This window comes from Talpa occidentalis, unplaced genomic scaffold (assembly GCF_014898055.3).
Source record: "Talpa occidentalis isolate TD23 unplaced genomic scaffold, MPIMG_talOcc4v2.1 talOcc4.13, whole genome shotgun sequence".
Taxonomy (NCBI): Eukaryota; Metazoa; Chordata; class Mammalia; order Eulipotyphla; family Talpidae; genus Talpa; species Talpa occidentalis.
This window is the reverse complement of record NW_023601322.1, coordinates 31,962,087-31,989,225: the sequence shown is the minus strand read 5'-3', so window position 1 is coordinate 31,989,225 and position 27,139 is coordinate 31,962,087. Positions and strand designations below refer to the sequence as shown.

At 39.8% G+C, this 27,139-nt stretch overlaps 1 protein-coding gene across 2 annotated transcripts in view; it reads right to left on the bottom strand.

Annotated features, from left to right (window-relative positions):
• The window catches only part of GAREM1 (GRB2 associated regulator of MAPK1 subtype 1), a 183,041-nt gene extending 156,923 nt beyond the window's left edge, over positions 1–26,118 (bottom strand). For both annotated transcript variants that reach the window (XM_037508686.2, XM_037508687.2), the window contains exon 1: positions 25,579–26,118. In XM_037508686.2, the coding sequence (XP_037364583.1) occupies positions 25,579–25,699 (121 nt within the window). In that variant the 5' untranslated portion in view covers positions 25,700–26,118. The remainder of the gene's footprint in view (positions 1–25,578) is intronic.
• Positions 26,119–27,139: the final 1,021 nt, after the last annotated feature.

Below are 27,139 nucleotides of genomic sequence, written 5' to 3'. Positions count from 1 at the left end.
AGCTGGATCAAGTCATCCCTGTGCCCAGGTGCTCAGTCACCCAACAGGACCATATCCCAACCCAGTTTTTTTTGCAATCTGCCCAATGAAATAAGCTCTAGCATTTACAAGGGGGATGCTATATATCCCTTTTCCTAGATGGACTGGTGAAGAAAATTCAATACTGGATGTCCATGTTCTTTTAAACATCAACTATTAATAGAAGGAAATAGGTGTTTCAGAGATAAGGAAAAGAGAATAAGGTGTCTTCAGTTGGCTAATTCCTACCTGTCCTTCAACATTCAGCACAGGCCAAACTTTCTCCTGGAAGTTTATCCTGCTTCCTTTCCAACCCCAGTCTGGATCTCCTGACTACATGAGATGCCAGGACACCTGTGCACATCTGAGGGGAACACCTACACCTGAATGTCCCACAAACAACACATGCTCAGCATGTCAATCCTTGATCTCATCATCCACTCTCCCCAAAGCTACTTTCACTTCTCATTTTGGAGAAGGGCATTGCCATCTATAATATATGGACTAATAGATGTAGGTGGGAAAATCTGTACATATTACAAAATAGGTGAAGTACAGAATTTTTTTAAAGAAGACAGCTTTCACTCAGGATCATATACACACAAAGGCCAAAGATCTATGCCTATCTTTCTGAGCATCTTTCAGGAACAAACAAGAATCTGTTCAAACTCTCCAAAAGCAGCAAACCTAAGAGCTACCTCTAAAAATAGCTTATTTTATGCTCAGAAATGAGTAAAAAAAGCAGAAATTATTAACAAAGACTGTTCTCAATCAAATGGGGTATAAATTCCCCCCAGGCACTATTCACATCATTATTTGGGCAAAAGAGGGAAAATGAATAGTATAAATAAAGTCTTGTCAAAAAATCAAAACTATTGCATATGGTAACATTTAGAATTCATGAATAATTTTTTTGCCTTTTACTATAAGCCAGAAACTTGCTGATGAAAGATAGCTAACTCCCGCCGAAGGACTGAGGCTAAAGACTTCCAGTTTAAATAGCCAAAATTCAATGTGTAAATATGGTTTTGTTTGTTTTGTGGAATTCTAATGCACAATTAATCATCTTACTATAGCATAACAAATTATTTCCACTTCCTAAAAATAGTTTAAAATCCCTATAGTAAATGCCAAACATTTAATTAGCATATATATAATCCCAGAATCAAACCATATGGTGTTTAACTAGATTCATTTTTCTAGAAGAAGAAAATCATAAGACCATAGTAACATGAAAGAAATTACTCTCACAAATTATCATTTCAGTAGCAGAACCATGTTATCCCAAGAAATGTAATGTTGAGGTAAAATGCATGTTGTTCATCAAAAGAATTGCTCTAAATTTTAAATGATGCTCTTCCTCAAGGGTACTACAACTTTGCAATTAATTCAAATTAAAAGATAGGGAGACTGAAAGAATGACACACAGCACTGTGCAGGACAAATCTCTAATAACATAAGTACAGGAATAATTATTTCTTTTAAAATAGTGTTCATTATCAATACACAGTAAATGATTACCAAAATATTCTCTCCATTTCTCAGATAGCAATTTCCCTTAGTATATAGAGATGTAGCATATATGTATACATTACAGTACATCTATAATTTATATATATATTAAATAATAAAATTGTTCACCATTATTATAGGCTTCCAGGTTCTCTACTATAATAAAAATCTTATGTTTAGAAACCAAAAGTATCATGCTCTTCATTTTCATGTTATTTCTTTCTGAGTATCACATATCACTAGACTAGGAGGGAGGTATCATCCCCTTCACCTATAAGTAAGTTGCCCATGTAATGTATTGTCCAAACCAAACAGTGAAAGAGGGCAATATTAATAGTCACCCTAGGACATGAAGTGCAAACTGGGACTTTCCCAGGCAAACCAGAATCCGGATTTTTCCCTATCAGGAAAAAGTTCAGCAAAGTTCCTTAGTTTTCAAATTCGTACCAGAGTCAAGAGGGAATTAGGGTTGAATTTCATGTCAGACTAAGATGCAAAAGAATAAATTTCCCAAAAAAACAACAAACCTGGAAGAAATAAAAGAATGTAGTACAAGAGCTTCTCTATTTCATATTTTGCTAGAATTGTGAGCTCATCAAACTGACTTGTACAAGGCTTCTTGAGTAGTTATTATGGCCTACACCAATCCTTTCTCAAATATCCTGCAATTCCTGAAATTAGGCTAGGTAAATAGATGCAGGTGTTAAATTTTCAAGAGACAGGACAAATGAGACTGAGTGAAGGGGGGAAAGAGAAAAATCTAGCCCTGCAAGTATTAGAGGCACAACCTTCCAGCAGTAAGTGGACAGCAGCATCTTATTTAGGGACATTTACTATATGCAGCATCCCAGCAGGCCCAAGTGCACAGCCATCAATGGCCCTGATTGTACTATATAAACAGAGAGCACTAAGTTCATGCAACTTTGCTGCCTTTAAAACGATATATGGTGTTCCCATTACAATCATGCACAAACAGCAGTTATAAATGTTTCACACAGATTATCAGCATCCGCTACCACCTAATTTACGCTCAGTAGGAAGCTGTGAGTGGGTTTCTGATCACTCATTTACATTTACTACGCAAATTATTCCCTCATGCTTTAAGCCAAAGAATCTGAATACTTATTATCAAATTTAAGACAAGCTTGCTTTCTGGTTGAAATTTAATATGTATAACTAATATCAGTTGATTTAGTTGTGTATCAAAGCATTCCCCTCTATTTTCTATAAAATTCACTATTTTTAAATTTTACTTTGGCATATTTAAAGCTTATTAAAACCATTCATCAAATAAATTCCTAAGTCATCAGCCTGCTGATATTATGATAGATGTAGTATAAAAAATTCCTTGGCTTTATAGGGAATCAAAATTTTTAAAAGTGGAAATATACAGACACATTAATGCAACTTTATCTCTTACTATCTATCTTTTCTTATATATCAATGAAGTGGTAAAGTCTAGAAAACTACCAATTAATAAAGAATAATTCCCTCTTAGGATGGGTATAGAATCAGTTCTCTTTCTTAAATGTCCCAAATCCAGTTGTAAACAGTGATATGATCATAGTACTAAAAATTGGAGTACTAAAGGGCAATTGTCTTGAGGGCAAGGTCTTATACGTTCCTCCTATTGATTTTTTTACATATCACAGTGTGAATGTTCCCAAAATCCTATTTTTACTTCTTTTGACCATTCTTTTTTTTTTTAAACTTCTTTTTCTTTTTCCTTTTTTTTTAAGATTTATTTATTTATTTATACAAGCACTGGGTACGGTCAGAAGCCCGGGAGGGTGAGAGAACCCACCAGAGCAGAGCAGGGAGCAGAGCAGGCAGAAGGACCGAAGTACACTGCTGAGGGGAGCAGCGGGCGGCAGGAGAGGTCTGTGCGCCATGTGGGATCCTCCTCCGGTGGCCGGGGAGCAGCCGGGGATGGAACTGGCACTGCAGAGGCCGAGGGCAGCTTCGCAACCCAGCGCTCAACCGCTGCGCCACTGGGGAGGCCCCTTTCGACCATTCTTAGTCACACTAATGAAAGAAGAAACTATGGATAACCCAAGAGATCACATTATTTAGAAGTTACATTGCTGAAATTCATTATGTGTGATTATTAAGGTGGTTTTGCTCTCCCCAGTCCATGCTATGTAATGTTACATTAAATAATTTAGTTTGTATTGACTTAGTCAACTCTGAGAGGGCACTGGAAAGCCTGGCCTGTGTTAAAACTGCCATTTCACAAATAGATAAGGACACCAATAGTAAAGAATCACTGTATTTTATTCTCGCAGGGCTTTAGAATGAATCTACCATTCATTTAGTTTAACCAGAGTACACAAAACTAGTTCATATCCACATTAATTCTGAAGAACCCAGATGCCTCTACTTTCATCTATGTAAATAAACAACACTTATTTCAGAGAAAACTGGTGAGAACAGATGGCTTTGGACAAGAGTTGGCAAGCTCCTGTCAAGTGCCAACGAGTAAAAGTTTTAGGGTTTGTGGGCCATCCAATCTGTGTTGCAACTTCTCAGCTCTGCTGCTGGAGCACAGAAGCAGCCACAGACAATACATGTACTTGCACAAGCAGCAACCAGATCTGGACCAAGGGCCCAGTTGACCAGTCTCTGACTTAAGTAAACTGATTGCTACTTGGTTGCAGGGGTGGGAACTCAAGTAAGTGAAATCAGATTATGTGAACAGCACATGTTTCTATTTCTAAGAAGTTTTTCTACCATTTTCCACTCTAGCCACTGCCACATACCCTCCCTCCCTCAGTGCTCCTACCCCAATAAAACCCCAACCTGTGAAAGGTGACTAGTAAACTGAAGTTCTGAAGATAAAATAATGAAATACTAGAGGGGGTGTGCCTTTCCACTACTCATGACATGGGTGTCTGTGCTGGGCTATGTGGCGAGTTGTTGTCGAAGTACTCCACAGAGACAGAACACACTTGCTGGTAGTTCTGAAGCCTGGACTCTGGGTGAGGGTGGGGCAATCAACACTTTGAAATGATGTGAAAACCTGTGTTTATGCACATGTCTATTTGCAGCCTTCATTAGCTCTCCAAATAGTGAAGCAAAAATCACTACTAAGGCTCTAATCAATACACACTTGATAAAATCCCCAGTATGGGGGTGAGTGTGTGCGTGTGTGTGTGTGTGTGTGTATCATAGAGGGGAATTTGGGAACAAATATTTTAAAAGCTAACAAGGAAAAAGAAACAATTCTTATTCTGCTTTCACATGTCACTTTCCACACCAAGTCTTTTTTGTTGGAGTGGTTGGGTAGGAAGAAAAAAAAAATTTAAAACAAAACCCACCCCAGTTAGTAATTCCTGGTGTCTAGTCTAGTCCCAATCATGTTAACAGTTCTGTGAGGGTCTTGTGGTTCTCTTTATTTACTGCTTTTAGTGTGACCAGACTTGCCCTAGGTACATTGTGTATTAGTGGCTCAATTTTTAATGAAGAGGATCAACAAAATATTCTTTCATTCTGTAATTGCATAAAATGGGTGGGGAAAAAATCTTTGATGGTCTGAGAAAGGGGAGAGGAAAGCGAGAGGAGTGGCTACAGGAACTCCAGAACCGCCTGGCTATGGCTGCGCCACTCCTCAGGCGGTGACCTTGACTGAATCGTTTCCTTTTTCTTAGTCTCTGTTGCAGGTAGCCTTATATCAGCTATTCTGAGAATTAAATGTACATAAAATTTGTACAACAGTCAACACTATCATTAGTCCTCAATAAATATAAATTGTAATTACCATCCAGGAGTAATCAACAATGATGTTGCTTGTTTGGAAAATACAGAACCACTACTTTTAATAGTTTCGTGTGTCCATGGCATCTTCCTTTTTTTAATCTTTTAATCACTTCCAGTATAGTGCTATCAAGAAGTTCAATGAATACTTGATTACCTTAATTTTGAAGATCAGGATTATCTTTTTTACCATTACTATTAATTGTAATTCTGCACAATTTCCTTCAAAGACATAATGGTGACATGTATGAAACTAGGTTTGTTTTCATTTTCCTGATAAATCCATAATCTTGAAGGGAGGAGAGTTCACTTTGGGTAATCACATATGTCTAAAAGTGAAAATTTAGCTATAAATTTCAAAAGTGAAAAGTTTAAACAGTAATTTAGTTGTAGATGGAGGTTGGGCAGGCAAGCACACAAGAACCTTTTAGAGAGAATGGAGAATAGGAAAGGCATGGTTTCTTAAGTATGTACACTGGTCAATGGGGAAAAAGTGTTATTAACTACCTTACTCTGCCAGTAATTGTAGCTATAAAAAGAATACCATTAAAGCAAGGTTAAGACATATCTTTCTGTCTGAGGCACAACCAGTCAGAAAATTTTATAAGGTATTCTAATTTTCTGAGTACTCAGCAATCTTAGTAGCAATCAACTTGTAACTGATCTTCAATTCAAACTACAGTGGCTATCCTCTGCAATACTTTTCTTCCCTGCTAGATCAGAAAATTGGCTTAAATCCTACTGCAAAATCTAAAGGCACCTTTAAATTACTAAATGCAAGTCAGCTGGACCAAAGACACTGCTGAGGGTAGCAGTGGGAGAGGCAGACCACATGGTCTGCCGCACCATGTGGGAATCTCCCTGGCTGGCCAGGAATCAAACTCGCACCACAGAGGCTGCAGACAGCTTCACAGCGCTGTGCTCAACCCTCTGCGCCACAGGGGTGCTTTTGGTCTGTCTGCCTGTTCCGTTCCCTGCTCTGTCTCTGGTGAATCCTCTCACACGCCCCTGCCTCTGGCCCGCACCCCAGCTATTGTAGAAATAAAAAATAAATAAATCTTTAAAAAATTTTTTTTTAAAAATGCAAGTCAGCAAATTTGGAGAGTCTAAACACTAAATTCTGTTTAACTGATTAATTCTACCCCGACGCCAACAGTTACTTAAAATTACTTAAAAGTTGTAACAAGTTACTAAAAAATACATGCTGTGTGGGTTGCAATATTTGTAGCCCCAAACTTGTAATCTTGAGCTTTTACTATCATTAGCATGAGTTCTGTTTCTTCCCCATCAACATGGCTTGTTTTGTGACCATTATAATGAAATCTTCCAATACTATTTCTCTAAGCTCTGTAATTGCTCAAGATGCCAGCCCAGATTTCCAATTCTTTTTGAATTGAATTTCACTTAAATAAATATCTCAGGTTCAACACTGACTTCTACACTGACAATAGTCACCAGTCAGATTCCTGGCATGTGGAATCTAATCTGTCTCTTCAAAGTTCAGTGTGGGACTCACCACTAACAATGACACAAGAGAGACGTGAGGTACCCATACTTTTGGGCAAAAAGCTTTCAGGGGCAGTGCATGATCTACCATATTCTCTCTCCTGCCTTGACTCATGTGCAAGCTTTAATAAACCTGGGCCTGTAGACTTGGATACTGCAGGGAGGAGGAGGAGGTAGAGCAAAGCCTCCAGCCAACTCATGATTAACATGCACCACAGGGGAGAAATAAACCTCTGCTGTCTAAAACCACTGACGTTTTGGAGTTGTTACCATAGCCTAACCTCGCCTACCCCAACACATGCACCCACCTGCAATCTGAATCTCCATCTGTATTCTTATCTCTGATAAGGGGTTAGCTCCCAATCTATCTCAGGACCAAATGTTCCCCTCTTCCTCAGATCCAATTACTAGCTCTGGAAATCTAATCTTCAAAATATTTCCAATTCACCCTCTCTATTATATTCCCATGGATCTAATTTTGCCTACAGAAGTTTTCTCCTTAGCTACAAACCTACAGCTTCCAAATATTGTCTTTCTAACTCAAAATTTTTCCTGCTCTGAAGGATCTTCCAAAATGACACCAGAACAGTCCTAAAAACCACATCTCATTGCAGCCATCCCCAGGTTTAAGGCCTGTTAACATCTTCCCACTGTTCAGATAACATTTGAGGAGCACTTTGTACGCACGCAGTGTGCTGAGCCCAGGCACAGGTGAGTGATTTGTCTACACTCTGATGATCTTCAGTGGTGATGTGGTAGCACAGCCAGTTGTAGAATGCATTACTCAATTCTAGTATTTAGTAAAATACCAAAGTTTGTGAGGTAAGTTACTCTTACAATATAAACTGGCTGGACTGGATTCAAATTTCTCTATGAAAACTCGACTTACTCATTCTACCAGGCAGAGAGAGAGAGAGAGAGAGAAGGAAGGTTGGAGATTATCAGTAATTGGGTAATGAACTCTCTGCAGGGCCCAAGACTCCAAATTGAGTCTCAGTAGAGACTGCCACTGAATAACTTACAGGTTATCAAAGCACATCCTACTGTAACTTATTTTTATATTGGATTTCATCAAAAATTTGGGACTTCAGTGGATTTTATTGTAATCTATTCTAACACCAAATGTGAACTTGTGTTCTGGAAGGGAAGCGGAGGGGTGAGGAAGGATGAGAGTCACTAGTTTAGCCACAGGATAAAGGTCAAGCTTCAACATGTCACAGCTCTTCAAAATCAGCTTCCAATTTGCCTTTGGGCTTCTTTTACTATCATCTCCCCTCATGCCTCTGCTCAGGGCAAAGTTCCTAACCTTTGTTAGGATGAGCATTTCTCCTCTTCTAAATCCAGCAAAGTTACTCACTCCTCAAGGACTAGCTCAGTAGTTGATTAACATTTTCTCTTAAACCTGCTTCAAGAGCACCTGGCAACTCTGGCTGGAAGCGCCTCTGGGAGGAAGCACTTTTGCTGTAACCCTCTATGAAACTATCTCCCCATTGGTCCTAGAACATTAAAACCATCAGGACTACATAATTCACTTTTGGGTTCCTACACCTGGCACTGTGCCTATAAGAAAACAGGCAGGGTAGGGCCTCCCCAGTGGCGCAGCGGTTGAGTGCTGGGTTGCGAAGCTGCCCGCAGCCTCTGCAGCGCCCATTCGATCCCCGGCTGCTCCCCGGCCACAGGAGGAGGGTCCCACATGGCACGCAGACCTCTCCTGCCGCCCGCTGCTCCCCTCAGCAGTGTACTTCGGTCCTTCTGCCTGCTCTGCTCCCCGCTCTGGCTCTGGTGAATTCTCTCACAGTCCCGCGCTTCTGACTGTACCCAGTGCTTGTATAAACAAACAAATAAACAAACAAACAAATAAATAAATCCTTTTAAAAAAACAGTCAGGGTACCCACAGTTGTTAAAAGAACAGTCTTATGACACCACATCCCACAATCCCACTTCCCCATCAGCTTATTGATGGGTGTTAAGGTAAACTCTATTAAAATCCAGAAAAGAAGGTTATATATTTATAACTTCAAATTTTTTAAAAATTGCCTGGTATTTTATTTAATTATAGGTTAGCAAAATGTGTGTGTTTACATGTATGTGTGTGCTCATGTGTAGTAGTAGTTTAGGGCTGCCATAATAAATTGCCACAAACTGAGTGGCTTAAAATAACAGACATGTAAGTCTCTCTCACAGTTCTACCAGCCAAAAGTCCAAAATCAAGCTGTTGTCAGGGCTGTACTTCCTTTGAAGGTCCAAGGGGATATTCTGTTCCCTGCCTCTTCCAGTTTCTGATGGTTTCAGGTAAATCTTGGCTCATGCTGTATCACTCCAATCTCTGCCTCCTCCTCTTATGTTTGTCTCATAAGTCTCCCTCTGCCTTTCTCTTCCAATGACAATTGGCAGTGGAATTAGAGCCCACTCTGGTAATCCAGAATGACCTCATCTCAAGACTGTCAATAACACGTGCAATATCCGTTTTCCAAATAAGGTAACAAACAGGTTCCAGGGATTTGGACATGGATCTATCCTTTTGGCAGCTACCATTCAACCCCGGAAGGGGAGGGGGAAAGAGAGGGTGGGCATATGGTGCCAAAGAAGATCCCTTAAACAAGGCTCAGTTTGGAAACTGTGCTGGGAACACACTGATGGACATGAGACACCATCCCTGCCCTCAGCAGCTACTAGATGATACAGAAATCAAGTTATTCTTTAAAGTTGGAAAATGTGGCATGAGGGAAAATTATACCATAATTGTATGTAACAAGGAATCTCATCTTAGCTGATGTTAAATGTTAAGTGTAATCCTGATCTTTTCTCAATGAGAGGTGAATGGGCCGGAGAATTTTTCAGTTTAGAAGAGATCCCAGCCCTTATTAGGACATTCACTAAAAGTTCCAGCTTCTTGTGCATGTTTTGCATTTGGAGTAATCTGACTCAGATATCATAGTTCGTATAACTTAGGATCCCATCACGTGTAAAACAATCCTTATTTTATGGTCAAAAAAAAAAAAGTACTGATTAAACTATGTCATGGCATTAATTGTAAGATACATCTTGATTTCACAAATATTAAGATGTTCTCAGAATCAGTGAAATATATTCATTTCCATTTTGAAATAATACATTCTCACAACTAATCGTGACAAATTAGATAGTTTTTGATTAAAGAGTATAGCTAAGTCTCAATGCTCTACCAGCAAAAATGTTAAATCACTCAGTCTCAGGATATTTTTTACCTTCTTTCCATGAGGTGAATATATGTGAATATAATTAAGTCCTTAAAAAATAAAAATACTCATATATTAAGACACTTCTGGACTTGAGATAATCAGATAATTAAGAGATTAGGAAAGAACTTTAAAAACCTTGAGCTGAAGAAGTGGCTGCTAGAATTATCACTTCATTCCATGCCCAGACTGGATAAAAGGGCAGAAGGTGAAAAGTAGAGTATGTGCCCCATGTGTGCACCAGGGCAGAGCTTACAAATACTTAGGGATAAGCCAAGAACCCTGCATAACAGTCATCAGACAAGATTTCTGACCCATCTGATGGACCAACTGCACCCTGTGAAATGCAATGGAAAGAGAAGACAGGAAGCCTTGCTGTCAGAAGGCTTAGAAATAAAAAGTGAAGTGGTAAACTTTTAAATGTGTAGCTCCTCATGGAATGCAGTACTGAGCCTTTGTTGTAATTTTATACAAAGGGCATACTTACAGTAGAAAGTCTCACAGAACAATCTATGAGTTCTCCTCTCACACTTATTTATCCTGCTCATATGCAGATAGTCTGGCTTTTGGACACTGAGAAACAAAGTCTTGTTGCTCTTTGTTTTCCTAAAAAAGGTTCAATTTTGGTCCCTGTGGTAAAATAATGAAGAGCCAGGGAGACACTGCCATCAAAGATTTTGGGGAAGGTAAGGAAAATGTAAGAAAAATTTACTTTAAATCTTTCAAATCGAACAGATGTGGGCCATTATAGGGTTTTTAATAATAAAGAGACATATCTGTAAGACTAGTGTGAGAATGTAAGACCCTCATCCAAAAAATAACGGCGCACTAAAACACACTTCCAATGAACTAAGTAGTCTAAAATTGAGTGCAACTTGAAAAGTACTTTTTACATCCTGAAAGACACATACTTTCTCTTACACACACACACACACACACACACACACACAGAGAGAGAGAGAGAGAGAGAGAGAGAGAGAGAGAGAGAGAGAGAGAGAGAGAGAAGCTTAGTGAAGTATCATTTTAAAACAAATTCTTCCCTGGAGAAAACTTATTGCCAAAGCATCTGGACTGTGCTTCCAGAAAGCATTTAACAAGCCACTATCACTTCCCAGCCTCACCAGGATAGCACTGGTTTTGAAATGAATTAACATTTTCTTAAGAAAAACAAATCCTAGTCCTCTGCAGCCACTGGAAAACAAGATTTAAGTCAAGACCCGGGATTGTGCTAGCCACAACTCCTCTCCTTTGGGGAGCAAAGGGTTGTTTTCAGATTTCACTAATACTATGTGTTCTTAGATCCCAGCCTAAGCCATACCCTGTAAGAAAGGTGTGGCTAAAGAGTGTTTTTTCCATTTACTGTTAAAGGGCAAAATTAATTTGACAAAGATAGTTCAACTCAGTAAACACACTTCTGAATAAATGGGATGGCACAACAACAGTCTGGAAGAAAATAAAAATCTTACGTCATATGCAAAAATTAATTCCAGACGGATTAAAGACAAGACAATTTTTAAAATCTTCCTAAAATATCTAAGAGACCACATGTATGCTCTAGGGTTCAGGGAGAGCTTTCTTAGTCAAGAGTGAAAATACAGAAAAAGAGACTCATGGTCCATGTAAAAATTACAAATTCTTAAATGGATAAATATAAACAAAGTCAATAGACAAGATAAATGCAAATAAGAAAAACTATCTCCGGGCCTCCATCGTGGCGCAAGGGGTTAAGTCTCAGCACTATAAAGCTATCCGCAGCCACTGCAGCAAGAGCTTCATCAGGGAGCTGACCCATTTGGCACAGCAAACCTTTCTTGTCTTGCCTGGTGCTCCCCTCAGCAGTGTATTTCAGTGGATCTGTCTGTTCTGCTCCCCACTCTGTCTCTGGTGAATCCTCACGCCACCCCATCCCCTGCACCTCTGGCCTACACCCCAGCTCTTCCACACATAAATATAATCTTTAAAAAAGAAAAAAATCTGTATAATATACAATAACATCTAGAAATTGGCATAAGCCAACAACTGAAAAAACCAGTAAAAACTATGATTTCAACTCACAATATAGCAGTCTAAATGGTAAACATACTTATAAAAAAGGAGCTCAAAATCAGTGAAATACAAATTAGCAGTAAGGTCTAATTTTGTATCCATTAGGCTGGCTAATATTATACTTTATAATACCTAACACTGAATGGATTTGGAGAAGTGGAAGTCTCATACAATAATAAACGAAATGAGAATTATTACATATGCTTTGGGTAGTGTTTTGGCAACATCTATTAAAATAGTTCTATTTTTGTGAATTGGTTTTTTTTTAAAGATTTATTTTTATTTATTTATGCAGACAAGAAGTGGGGTATAGGCCAGAAGTGTGGGGGAGTGAGAGGATTCACCAGAGACAGTGGGGAGAAGAATAGATAAATTGACTGAAATACACAGCTGAGGGAAGCAGCAGGCGAGTGAGGAGAGGTCTGCTGCACCCTATGTGGGTTAGCTCCCTGGCCAGGGATTGAACTCAGGCAGTAGTTGTGATAGCGCTGAGACTTAATCCCTACACCACCACAGAGGCCCCTCAATTGGGTTTTGATAGAAGATATAAGACCCACTTTTCTTACATTTTTTTCTAGAAAGATTTAATTACCTCTGCATGTGAGATTAACACCAGGGAGACAACGCTATCAAAGATGTTTAGGGAGAAGAAATGAAACATAGAAATCAGAGTTCTACAGAAACAATAAACAAATTAAAGGCACTGTGTACATACAGATTTAGTGAAGTTTAGTACACACAGGCCAATAACTAGACACAAGCTGAACACCAATCAATAGAAAGGTAAGTATTTCCACCCCGTGCAATAATATGCAGCTATTAAAAAAGAATGAATTTATATTATAGCAGACAATTCAGAGTCCCATGAGTAATATAAGGCCAAAAAGTATGTATAACATAATCCCATTTCTATAGTGACTGGATTCTGCATGTATATTTATATTTTAATGTCAAAGTAGGATTATAGGGAAAATAGGAAGGATATGCACTGAACTAGTAAAGTGAATATGTGGGCAGGAAGGGTTGGGTTGGAGGAACAGGGGTAGATGTGACAGGAAAAAAAAAAGTAGTAAAATATCGTGTTTATGTACAGTTGTAAACAGTTACCTGTGAATAAAAAATGAACAAAACAATATTTCCCAGATGTGGATAGGGATGTTATCTCAAGGTGGGATTTCAGATTATCATTACTTTTGAAAAATGTTTATGTATTCAGTCTTCAAAATGAATAAGAGAAATTAAGTTTTATTTCATTGTGACAATTTAAAAAACTAGATAGATGATAAATGGTATTTTTAAAAATTTTTTTATTTCCCTTTCCTTTGTCTCTAAGGCTCTGTTTTTTAACATGAAACTCCTCTGATAACTAGCACACTGTGTTCAATTACACACAAATATTCAGATATCTACTCAACTGAGTCAAGAGATAAAAAGTGAAGACAGGAAGATGTAAGGTACATTCACAAACTACCTGATCCACTGAAGTTGCTGACACTCTTCTGGTGCCAAGAGATTTTCTTAAAGTCATGTTGTAACTTCACTTTCAGCAAGTGTCACTGCAACTTTCTGATAAATACAACAATTTGTAGAGTCCTTAGGTGACAAACAGGCATAGGATATGTATTTTATTCCCATCAACCACTGCTATACATAGACAGAATACCATGTTTTCTTCTTTTAGTCATTACACTGAAGACAACAGGTGTAGATATGCAAGATAAGAAATGAAATGAAAAACTATAATGTTCATTTCTCCCTTGTCCTGAAGTTATATGTGAATTTCAATTATTTATATTCTGGAATCATGACTCAGACCCTACGGTGCATCAGACTCTCAAGATACTGTAGTCCATCACTCACATGAGAGAAAATATGAACTGGCACAGAAAATTCTATCCAAAATGTAGAACTTTAGGTTTCCTTGTGGATCACATGTAAAAAAGAAGTATTCTTATAAATATGTCAACTTATTCTTAGTCTTTGAAACCAAATAGTGAGAAACCAGTTTGTCAACTTTGTTTTCTGAAATGCATAGGAACTTATCAACAATGAAGATCTGTGGGCAACTCTTCATGACTTGAACTCAAATATATTTATAGTCGTAAATAAACACACCATGGTTTTAGCAGATTTTCATGAGATTATTTTATTTCATACAAGGAAAAGGATTCTTTCTCTCAGAGGACTGGCCACAAAGCTACAGTAAATATATAACAATTAAATTCAATATCAAGGTTAATAAAAGTAAACTAATCACAATTATTTAATTTCAGAAACAAATAATGCCTATTTATGAGTAACAGTCAAAGAAAAATGGAAAGTAAGTTTAAACTGTGATCACCCCAAAGAAACCTGGAGACTATTTATAAACATTCTACAGAAAACTAAGAAAGGACATCAGGATTTTATTTTTTATTAAAGGGGCTTTGAAAAAAACTACCAAAAACTTAAACAGATGACCCAAAAATTCACAAAAGAAATATGATTAAAAACACTGAAGCTGAGGGGCCTCCCTGGTGGTGCAAGGGGTTAAGACACAACCTATGAAGCTATCCGCAGCCATTGCAGCATGAGTTCGATCCCCAGCCAGGGAACTACCGATACGGCGCAGCAGACCTCTCCTGCCTCGTCCAGTGAATCCCCTCACCCTCCTACGCCTCTGGCCTGTGCCCCAGTTCTTGTTAAATAAAAATAAATCTAAAAAAAAATAAAGCTAATCAAAAAAAAAAAACACTGAAGCTATTCTACTAGTAATACAAGAAATATAAATTAGAAAAAGTAGCAATTTTTTAATTATCTAAATTAGCAAAGGCTAAGAAACACTATGATACTCAGTGTACAAAGTGATGGGCTTACTCATCCACTGCAAATGGTACAAATTTTCCTGTACACAATTCTGCAATAAATATCAACAATCTAAAAATAATAAATTTTGAATAACAATTCGATCTCCAGCAACCCTAAATAACATACACTCAAAACAACTAAATCTCTAACAGCTAGAAATTGGTAACATAAACAATAGTACATTGGTAATAACAGAATCCCAATTAGTCATTTTCAAAGAATCCCATTTAGTCTTTATAAAGAATATTATTTTTGAAAGATTTATTTATGTATACAAGAGCTGGGGCACAGGTCAGAGGTGCAGGGAGTGGGGGGGGGGCTGAGAAGATTCACCAAAGACAGAGTGGGGAACAGAACAGGCAGACTAACTGAAATACACTGCTTTTTAGGGGAGCAGTGGGTGAGACAGGAGAGGTCTGCTGCACTATGTGGGTAACTTCCTGGCAGGCCGGTCAGGGAATCAAACTTGTGCTACAGTGATTGCTTGTAGTGCTGTCTTTAACCCCTGTGCCACCAGGGAGGCCCTACAAAGAATATTTTTAATGAAAGAAAATGCTCATGGTCTAACTGTAAATTTTCAAGTAATATTTTATATATAATTCAGTCCCACTTTTAGACATATTCTGCATTTATACACCATGCCTGAATAATAGGAATATCATAACAATGATTATGTAACAGTTTATATAACTTCTGGAATTAAAACTGATACATTTTTGGCATTTTTGTCTATATCATCTCAATTCTCTATGTTAATATTTGGGGGGAAATAGTACATATATATCAAAAGGAATAGAGCAGGGGGAAAAAAGCTCCTTGAAAAAAACTGGACAACTATCTCCATTGTGTTTATCAGATCAGAGAAAAAAATCTGAAAAGTATGCAAGCCATAAAAGAACATGAGGACTCCCTTATTAACAATAATTTCTTACAAGTAAACAATTTTTCATGGCTTACTTTTAAAATAAGTAAATCTTCTTAAATAGAACTAATTTTAGGGGGCCTCCCTATTGGTGCAGGGGGTTAAGATTCAGCACTATGAAGCTATCCGCAGCCACTACAACACAAGTTCGATCCCCAGCCAGGGAGGAGACCCACATGGCGCAGCAGACCTCTCCAGACTCACCCGCTGCTCCCCTTAGCAGTGTATTTCAGTAGTACTGCCTGTTCTGTTCCCCACTTGGTCTCTGGTGAATCCTCTCATCTCTCGCCTGTACCCCAGTTCTTGTATGCATAAATAAATAAATATTTTTAAAAAATAGAAACAATTTTAGGTTTTAGCTCAAGCTCAAGCATGAAAAGAAAAAAGGAAGTCGGGGTAAGAAGTTCATACTGTTTTAGAAAGAACTTGCAGACAAGGAAATGTCAAGGAATTAGCATCCAATGCCTGGTTATTTTAATATGTTTTGAGTAGAAGAAAAAAAGGTGAAGGCACCAAAGTAAAAATCTGAATGGCAGAGGGAGCTAGGTGCTTCCCAATACCCAAAGACCCTACAATAAGCACCCTTGGGCACTGTGTCCAGCTAAAGACTTCAGTTCCTTGTCTTCTTGCCCATATTGGAATGTGTTAAGTCTTGGCCAATGAAATGTAAGTGAAGTCAGTATCACACTAGTAGTAAGATAAAGCCTTCTGCCTTTCCTGCTGTCAGGGATACAGACAAACTGGAGTTCCAGCAGTCATCAAGGACCATGATGTGAAAATGACCTGCTACAGATGACAGAGGAGAAAGAACAGGAAGGCGCCTGCACCTTTGATTGGTTCTGCCTATATCAGCCCTAGACCATTGCACCCTTAGACTTCTCTTACATGAAAAAGAAAGAAATCTCCATGTTGTACAAGCCACTAGTTCCCCCTTGTTGTGCACAACTGAAATAAACCTTAACTGTACCTGGCCATGAGGAGTTTGTGAAAATTACTTCTGATGCTGTCTACTTCCTGTTAACCAACCAAAAGATGAGCTCAAAATAAACAGGAAAAAAATAACAGGAGAATATCTTAATAAAGTTTCATGTTACTTATTTATTTTTAAGTAGGTAATTTGAACCTTCTAGACCTAATTAAGTCGTTTTTAACTTGGGTTTGGTGCTCGATTGATTTTGTGGGCCAGTGGTCTATGACAAAAATGCATCCCGTGTTATTTTAAATGTTAAATTGAAACAAACTAAAATTGAAGATCTCAGAGCTATAAGTTACTGAGAAACAAGAATGACAAAGGAATACATATTAGTTCTTTGACTGCAACCATTTTTTACTTGCCCATTGATGCTAAAGAGAGAAGGGCAAGTGAACACCAGTCACTGAATGTAAGTGAGGTCTGCATAGTTGGAAGTCCTGGAGTTATTCAAGTGAGCCTCCTCAGGCTCTTCCTTAGTCTTTTTTTGAACAAATAACCGAATCTGACATAACCAGAGCTTCCTAATTACCTACAAGGTAACATATATGTTTATAAATAAAAAAGCAATTATTTACCCTTTTCAGTTACTTCTAGTTATTTGACTATTCCCTTAAGAGAAAAATACTGTCAATGTGAACTAATTATCAAGAGCAGATTTTTATTTCTAACATTTAAAAATCTGGTATTGAGAAAAACTATCATAAAAAAAGAGGCTGACCAAGAAAAATTTTCTCTAGTTAGTAGAGAAAAACAACAGGACATAATTTAGTTTCAACATTCACGGAGATAAATAAGCACTGTTCACACAGTTACATTCCCCTCTAACGATAACCAGGCGCAATCATAACTTATGGTAACATGTTAAGGATTAACCCGAATAGCAAATATCTTTATAAGATTTCATATTGGACTTTAAATTCAGTAAATTGGTATTTGTTAAACAACCATTAAAGCCATCAAAGCCCAAGTGGTATTTACACACTTCAAATTGAGTTGAAGAATTAGCAATCAATTAAAATGACTTGACCTATAATTATACAGTAATTAATCCACAAAACTGGGAAAGGACTCAGAACATTGTTTTGTTATTCTTCTTTTACCACTATGTAATATTCCTACAAAGGCATAAAAGGAAACTCATTGTCTGGGATTAAGACACTATGGTTTCAAGTCAATCTTAAAGCTATTCTAAGAACATGACAACTGTACCAAATTAACAGTTGTAGTTTTGTCACACTGCTAAAACCTAGTGGCTTGCTTTGCTAAGCAGTAAAATCCCTGCTGCCCTGAGATGAGACAGTGGAGACAGCCAATCAGACCTCTTCTTTATTGTAGTGAGGGTTGACTAGTCCCACAGATTGAAGGCACTGTAGGTAGGCCATGTAAGATTAAAAATTCAGTGGCATAATTACATATAATATGTAAAGAAGGCATCTTATATTCAATATAAAAGAAGTAGCAAGGAGGTGGAACATCTAAAAATGAGTTGTCATTTCTAGAAATAACTTATTTAAAATATTGATAACTAAAGAACCTAAGAATCAGTATTACATAACTCAAGATGGTTTTCCTGTTGCTAATTTTAGGACCCACCACCTTAGTTTCCATTTACATATTTAAGAATATAAAATCTATCTCATTTGAAATAAAAGTGAAATTCTATTTCACACTTGCAAAAGTCATAGGTAGCCTTAAAATATTGATATTTGGGACCTTAAAATGTTTAATGCTGATATTTGCTCATTCATTTATTAAATGCCTGTCAATTGCCTCCGAAATGCCAGGCATTGCCCTAAAAGTTGGGAAATAGTGAAAATACTTGTAAATTCCTTTAACCTAAAATCAGGTTAAAATTCTTGTGAAACTGGGATTAAGGGGGAGGCTGAGTGGTAGGGAAGCATCTTCGCGTGGAAATATCTTCTAAAAGAAGACTTCATCCCATGAGAATTAAAATATTTCAGCAGATATTTTCTATTTTGTCAAGTATAATAAAATAATGTATAAACCAGCAATCAGTTATTTTTAAAGTTGCATATAATAAATGTTTTAAGATTGATAGTCCTGCTGAAGACAAAAAGGAGTTACTGAATCTTCCTAGAACCACAGCTTACTAAAGTAAAAAGACAGATACCTCAGGAATCTCAAACAAAAATAAATGAGTTTACAAGCTGGTCTCCAAGAACTTGCTATTTCAATAAGACAGACAAATGAGTGAAAGAGACTAAAATACTCCCTCTTTAAACGACGATGCAGTCGATCACAATGGTCAAAACAGTTTTCCTTTTATAGATGAACCAAGGGTCTTAAGACGTTTACTGGCCATATGGATACTCACTTATCACTTCTAAGACAGCACCGAAGGGAGCTATGCCCGAATGCTGTCTTGTAGGACTAAATGTTCAAGCATGGTATACTGCCCTTAACAAAGTCCTCTCCTTTTTTAATTTTCTTCACTTTTTAGCATGGCAAATAAGAAGTGATAGCTAGAGAAAGTAAAAGTATATAAAATATGCAAAAGACTTCCTTCATCCCCCACTTTGTGTATAACATTAAACTAAGCACTTCTTTCCTGCAAATATTTATATAATTATAGATGCTCAGAAAATCACTATCAATTGAGTAAAAGCAAAGAATGAATACATGCTTTAAAAAGACTGAAGTATCTTGGAAGCATTTGGTCAGACTCACAAACTGATTCTTGATTAAATTAGTTTATTTCCTAACTTCCTGCTCTGGACTTTCCCAAATACAATCTTGGGTTAGTCAGTTTATAACACTTTCTTGCTGATAAAGACCTTTTGTCATTTTTTATAACCTGTAGATTACTAGGATAGTAACTCAAAAGGAAATAGATTAAAATGACCCAGGACATTTCCCTCAGTTTCTTTATCTGACAAGGATAATAAAATCTATTATTCAGTGGACTTCTGTTGCCTAAACGAAATGATATACTCTGAAACTTCCCCCTCAAATGTCTGCACCTCCACTTTATATGCAATCTTATATATGCATATTGTTTTGCAACACACATGTATTTCAAATATATTATTGCATTTAATTATCACAGGAAGAAGATTTTGAGGACAGAGGTTTTTGTCTGATTTGTTCAGTGACATTGTCCCAACACCTATAACAGGGCTTGGCACTTAGTAGGGGCTTAATCAATATTAGGTGATTGAATAAACAAATTCATTAATAACTATGAAATTGGGCAAGTGTAAAATAAACTATTGCACAAGAAAACTATAAATCAGGAGTTAAAAGACTTGACCTGGCCAAGATCACTTGACCACGGAATAGTAACATCTGCATGGAACAGAGGTCTCTAGGATCCAAGTCCAGCATCCTTTAAAGTACTATTTTTCTCACCTGAAGCTAACATGTCCTTCTATAGGACAGAATACAAGAGGAAATTAAGCCAGATGGGTACACATATCTGTATGGAGTAAGACACACAAAGACAGACATAGACACACACACACAGATTTAGAGCTACTAATATGTAAATTATATAAATACATAACCGATCATGGAATAAATTTTAAGACTTTGTTAGTTTCAAAGACAAAACATGAATCTAGAACCATCTTTGATATTTGCCAAGAGTCATTTGGAATATCACAATCACTTGAGGGCCCATATTTCTGCTCCTTCATTCATCCAGACACTTAAAAAGTTAGAGAAGCACCTCAGCACAAAGCAAGGACCAAAATTCCCAAGTCCCAACAAGCCTGGGGTTTAGAATCAGCTGATTCTGCCACACAGGTAGCAAGGAGGGAGCTGCTGATCCAGCTCTGCAGTTGCCCTAAGTCCTATCTTTTTTCTCTCCTTATCCAATGTTATGAAGATTTGATCTTCCTTTTTCCTAAGGGGTTCACCATCATAGCTCTAGGGAATCTGTTTCCAGATACACAATTTTCAAATGTTCTTGTCTAAAAACTGATCCATGTGGGAACATGACTGAATGAGCGACACCATCCAGTGCTGAATGAAAGCCGTCCTTCAACCACTTCTTCACAAGCTCTCCTTTACAAAGGAAAAAAGTCCTAAAAGTAAACTTTGTAAGTTGAAGGATGGTAACTAGTAACCAGACTTACATGGTGATGATTTCACAATGTATACAAACATTAAATCATTATCTTGTATACCTGAAACTAATATTTTGTATGCCAATTACACCAAAAACATTTTTTTTAGGAAATGCATTTTCATTATCTTCCCAAATCTTTTTAAGCTGCATTACCCTAGGGTGTAAAGACCTCAGGGCAATTAACAAAAGAACAAATAAAAATGCTAATGCATATTGAGGAGTGACAGTCTCCATCATCTGATAACAGCTTTTCTAGGTCAGGTAATTTCCAATTTTTGTTTTAAACAACCTGAAATATTTACATATGAAGAGCTTTAAATGTCAAAAGAAATACAAAAGACTTCGAATGTATATACTTTAAAAATTTTTCTTTTTTTATAGTAAGCGCGACAGAGTGATCAATAAAACACTTCCTGGCATAAAAACATGTTAGAATTGAAATAGAATTCTATAGGGGAAGAAAATGGAAATAGGAAGATAAGAGGAAAGATATGAAAATTTTAACAGCTGAAGAATTTGTGTATTTTTTTAAATGATACTGTGATCAAATATAGATTCTACTAGTTTTTTAAATGATGTAACAATTTAATTTAAAGGACTGGCATTTGCAATATGCTGAAAAATGACGTCTTTTGCAATGATTTAAACTTAAGAGGAAAAGTTTCAGCAATCAGATTAAAAATGTGCTTAGGTTACAGAATCTTTCGGGAGTATATAATCTTTTAGAAGCTACAGGAGCAAAAAAGTCTGAAGAACGTTCCTCTAGACCAAGTCTTCTGAGCCTTCCAAGACAAAATATTGAAAAAAGAGAATTAACAATTTTCCATCTACCCAGTTTTGGGTGAGAATGGGCTGACAATGGGGTAGGGGTTAGCACACTCTCTGTCCTCTTCTGGACCATAAACACATTTGTTGATATTGGTTCTATAGCCAACAATTGCTAAGAATGATGATCAGCTTAAATATCTGATCTTAATAGCACTGTTGACTGGGGTAAGATCTTGGTTGCAGAGATCTCTTTCACTTCTGAGAATCTCTAGAATATTGAGTTCCCTAGAATGATTTATGGGGCAATACACATAAAGGTTCTCTACTTTTGTATTTATCTTGCTGTATATACAATGACAAATTTCACCTCTAGGGATGTAAGATTGAATGCATATATCTGACTGGAATTTCATGAGTGACATACATAATGCAAAAAACTGGAGAATTCTTTACTTACTGTGTATTTATTATTTTAAGTATGGCAAAAATACTTGTAATCTCAGCAGACACATCTATGAATCCTAAGTCCCCACTTTTTTCCTTCTTTCTCTGATTCTTACTTTCTTCTTCCCTGATGCCCCTTACCTCTTCTCTTTTCAACTACTCCTCTGGGAAGTGAAAAGCCGTCTAAATATGATGGATGAGGCCGGCACTTAATTCGGTGTCTACACTGTTTTAAAAATATTGACTTTCCGGTCCTCAAGCTCTGAGAGAGACAGTGGAGCTATTTAGAGCAGACGGTAGACCCACTCTAAACCTACTCCAATTTAGTCTGGGGGAGCAAGACAATCTGAGATAACAGGTCTGTCTTTATAGAGACAGAAAGTCGCGGACAATCCGATCTATTAAGTATGTCACAAGATTTCCCTGAATCTCAGGTTCTCAAAGTCCTTAAGAGGGAGTTGCTGAGAGTTTGAGATATTACATACCATGCACCTAGAAATATACTAGCACATAGTAGGCATTCAAAAACAACAGTTATGAAATCTGTTGTTTAATAATCTTCAATGATTTTTTAAAATTAGCCAACAGGGGCCTCCCTGGTGGCACAAAGGGTTAGGTCTCAGCACTATGAAGCTATAGCAAGCCTATCGGATACCCGATCCCCTCCCTGATCCGGCCAGGGAGGTAACCCACATGGAGCAGCAGGCCTTCCTGTCTTGCCCACTGCTTCCCTCAGCAGTTATTTCAGTAGATCTGGCTGTTCTGCTCCCCACTGTCTCTGGTGAATCCTTTGACACACCGCAACTCTGGCCTAACCCCAGTTCTTGTATGCATAAATAAAAATAAATCTTAAAAAAAAAATTAGCCAACAGTTTTCTCGGCATGTCAACTAGTGGCATGTTTTTCAATTTCTTTCTAGTCTCTTAAAACAAATGATTTGGAAAATGACTACCTTTCATGTCTAAGTACAGGCTGTACATGTATAAAACGTACCTGCTGTACTAAAATCGGGAAAAAAATACACACAGGAAGACGATGGCACAAAACTTTAGATTTCACATATAGCACTTATAAATATGGCAGCATGTACTTAACATGTTGTAACCACTGCTGTGAAACATGATTAAAAATAAGTGCGGGCTCTATGACTGACTCTGTTAAAGTCCTCCCAAATTAAATTAGCAAAGTACGTACATCTCCCCGCCCCCCCCCCCAACCCTGTCAAATTAGCAAAGATTTGAGCTGGGTTATTTTTCTTTTTTTTAAGATATTCAATATTGTAAGGCTGCGTGGGGGAAGAATGGTACTCCCAAAATTCTCCTGTGAGTTATCACTTTTAATCTCTAATGCAATTTGACAGGGGATGCCAAGGACTTGAAAAGGATGCAGCAAGGCAAGTATATAACCCAAACAAATAATTTATTGATACATACAAACATTTTCATTACATCACAACTTGAATTACCAGATGCTGAAGCAGCATGATATCCACCACCCAAGACTAGATTTTAATGTACAGCCCTCTCAAGGAATATTATGCAGCTATTAAGAAATGTTTAAATAAGATGGGACAGCTAAATGAAAGAAGGTATGAGGCAGTATTTAGCAATGATTCCAAATTGTGTGTGCCACTGTAACCCTCAATTGTGATAAAAAGAGAAACTTACAAAAATGAACTGAAATTACACATAGTGAATAAAATTCATTCCACAGCTTGAAAGGACACAGTGTTAAGACTTGCTACCCACGTCCTAATTGTAAAAAGAAGTGTGGGATGAGTACACTGCTGATTCAGATCCTTTTTATGAATGGCGGGAATAAGAACATGGGTAAAAAAGCTAAAAGTAGTGTCTGCAACTAATATTCAGCCTATTTAAACTTTCAGCTTAATGAAGCTCTTGGGTGACGTTTATACTACATGGCAGCAGTGCTTTCTACCTAGCTAAGAAGTTTTAGAAGAGTGTGCAGAGGTGTGCAAAGGTCAGGAAAAGGACCTTTTATTTTTATGGGGTTATAAGGACTCAAAACCTTCCAAAATACACAATTGTGCATAGTTAATACAGAAAATGACACTATGAACACAAACGCACAGATTTAGATCTATAGATATTTAAAACACAAAACAGTTTCTCATCCCCAGTCTAAGCAAAAGTACCACCTGTCTCTGCCTGAATTCATCTACACATCATTACTAGTTTGAACACTCCTAGCTTATTCCCAATGCCCACCAGTACCATCACCAGCCAGCCATGGCTAGCACGAATGCCAAGACTGCTCTCCAGCTTTCGTGACCTTTTCTGCATTTATTTTTCACATTAGTACTTAAATTGTCTAATCTAACCCCACAGGTAAGAAATAGGCAAACAGTGTCTTTGGACATTTATATAGCTCATGTTACATACTCTTGTACTCCAGAAGGGAGGAACCCAAGTCCTTGGGACATGAAATGCCATCTTTCTACTCCGTGCTCTGGGGATTGGCCTGTGTGGCCATAGCTCTATCTGCCTGCCTGCCTGCCAGCCTGGGCCCAGGTGCTTCCAAGTCTGCAGCCCCAAACCAGAGCAGATTTCTGAAAACTGTGAAATAGCAGGAAGCCAAAATCAACTGAAGTTACTGTGAGAACACAAGAGAAGACAAAGCACACCTAGATTGCCACCTTACACGTCAACTTTCAAACTATTTGAATCTACTTTTTTGCAGTAGTCACACTGCAGAATATACAGCTGGGGCGGGCGGAGGGTGTTTGGTTGGTTTCTGCTGGTCAGTTTCAGGAAGTAAAAAACATCTCTTGAGTTCTGACCTCAGGTCCAAGTCAACGTCGGTTTTGGGGACTTAAATTTTTGTCCAAGCTGGAAATGCACTAAGCTAATCATTAATCTTAAGCACACCATCACCTCGGCTGAAAACATTTTCTACACACAGCCCTCAATTACTTTCAGTTCGGTTAAACAAAACAGACAAGCTGTAATAAAAGGTCTCTGAGAAATGTGATCCCTTTCATTGGTCACCCAGGAGCTTTTCCTCCTAAATCTGCTGCTTATGGGGGGAGGAGGGGGTCTGAAAGAGGGCGGGGGAGCGCATCCAAGAAAGAGATGCCACCCAAAGCACAATTATTTTCGTAAGAAAGTTGCCTAAGATAACTCTTCAGGGTTTCCCAGGTTGAGTAATTCCTGCAGGCGAGTGGGGAGGGACAGCTCGCCTCCCGGATTACGATCTGCAGAGGTTTCCCCTATGTTGATTTTTTTTGAAGCGTCCTTTTTAATTACACTGCAAGCGCTTTGATTTCCACATCTCTGGCTGCTGCTGGGGGCAGTGGGAGCAGCGCGCCAGGGCTGCGGCAGCCGCTCCAGCCAACTCCAGCGCTGGGGGGTGGGGGGGGGCGCAGCCCACTCCCCAGCGGGTCCCACCCTCCCGGGCACCCGCACCCGGGCCGCGGACCGCGTCCTCCTGCCCTGAGCCGGCCGCCCGGCCGGGACTCACCGCTGTCCAGCCGCGCGATCTGGGGCAGCCGGTAAGTGCTGACCAGCAGGTCGAGCGGCACGGCCACGGAGCTCCACTTCACATCCTTGAGGCTGCAGCCCAGCGAGGACGCCGGGTCCATCTTCCCCGGCTCCTCCTGCCCGGCGCTCCCGCCGCCGCGCCCTCGCGCTCGCGGTCAGGGGCGCGCGGGAGACGCCGGGCACTGCGGGCGCGGGCAGCCGGGGGGCGCGGCGGCCGAGGCGCCGGGAGGGAGCGCGGGAGGGGGCAGCGCCCGGCTCAGCTGCCGCGGCGGGGCATAGCCGGGGCACCCCGCGCGCCCTCAAGCCCGGGGGGGACTCGCGGCAGCCCCGCGGCGGCGGGCGGCGGCGACCCGGCTGGCTGCGGCGGCTCCCGCTCCGCCTCCTCCTGTGGCCGCGGGTCTGCAGCTGCGGCGGCCGCCCGCTCGCCGCCTCCTGCTCTCACCCCTCCTCCCCTCCGCCTCGAGCGAGTGAGGAGGAGCCGCGGGTCTGAGGAGCGCCATAGCAGCGCTCCCAGCACTGAGTAATCAACAAGGTGCGAGCAACGCCTGCGCAGCTCCGGAGACGCCGCCCCCGCGCCCCGGCGCCGCCTCCCGCCTCCCGCCTCCCGCCTCCCGCCCGGCCCCGCCGCGCGCCGCCCGCGGGCTCCCCGGCGTCAGCTGCCGGGCCTCGGCCGCGGGCGCCGGCCCCGCGCGCGCCGCAAGCTTTAGCTCTCGCTCCCCCGTCCGACCGCTCGGGCGCCCTGCAGCCTCGCTCCGCGCCCCGAGCGCCAGACTCCAGCCCGGCGCCGCGCCGGGCCCTGCCTGGCCCCCCAGTGAGCTCGGGAGTCTCTCTCAGTCGTTGTGCTGGGTGCCCCCTCAACGCTCCCCACCCTGGCCCCGAGTTCCTAACACTGGGGGCGCCCTGAAAAGACCTGTTGCGTGCTCACCCCTTGAGAATGCCGCAGAGTAGTGTTTTCAGGCAGGCATGGAGAGCTCCTGGACCCCTCCAGGCCCCCACCCAGCACCCCAAGTTATGCTCACCCGTCTAGATTTTGGCTGCCAGGAAGAAGAAGCACCAAGAAGCAGAAAGGTGGTTCATGATCAGTGCCCTCTTAGGGGAAGGTGGCCATTGGTTTGGTGCCTTTATTGCATGAACGAACCGCTGGAGACTGATGTTGGCACCAGATAATGTGAAGAGCCCCATGTTGGGCGCCCAAATGATGGGGTATTTGGAGTTGCGTGGTAATTTGGGTTCACTCTGGGAAAGGTTTCGCCAGAGCTCCCCTTTCCGGGGCACGCTGCAAGTTCCCCTGGTGAGTTTCTCCATAAGACAGAGATGTTAGTTATATATAAAGAACAGGTTTATTAGGGAAAGGGACAGAAGAGTAAAGGACACTTGCAGAGACACAAGCGGGCAGAAAGAGCTGCCCCCAAAGGGAGAGGTTTGCTGAGAGAGGCCTGCATGGTTGCAGGTGGGCGGCCTTAAGAGCTGCCTCTGCTGAGGGAGGTCAGTGAAGAGAAGTCCTGGCATGGTGCAGATCATGGGCAGCCAGAAAGCTGCTG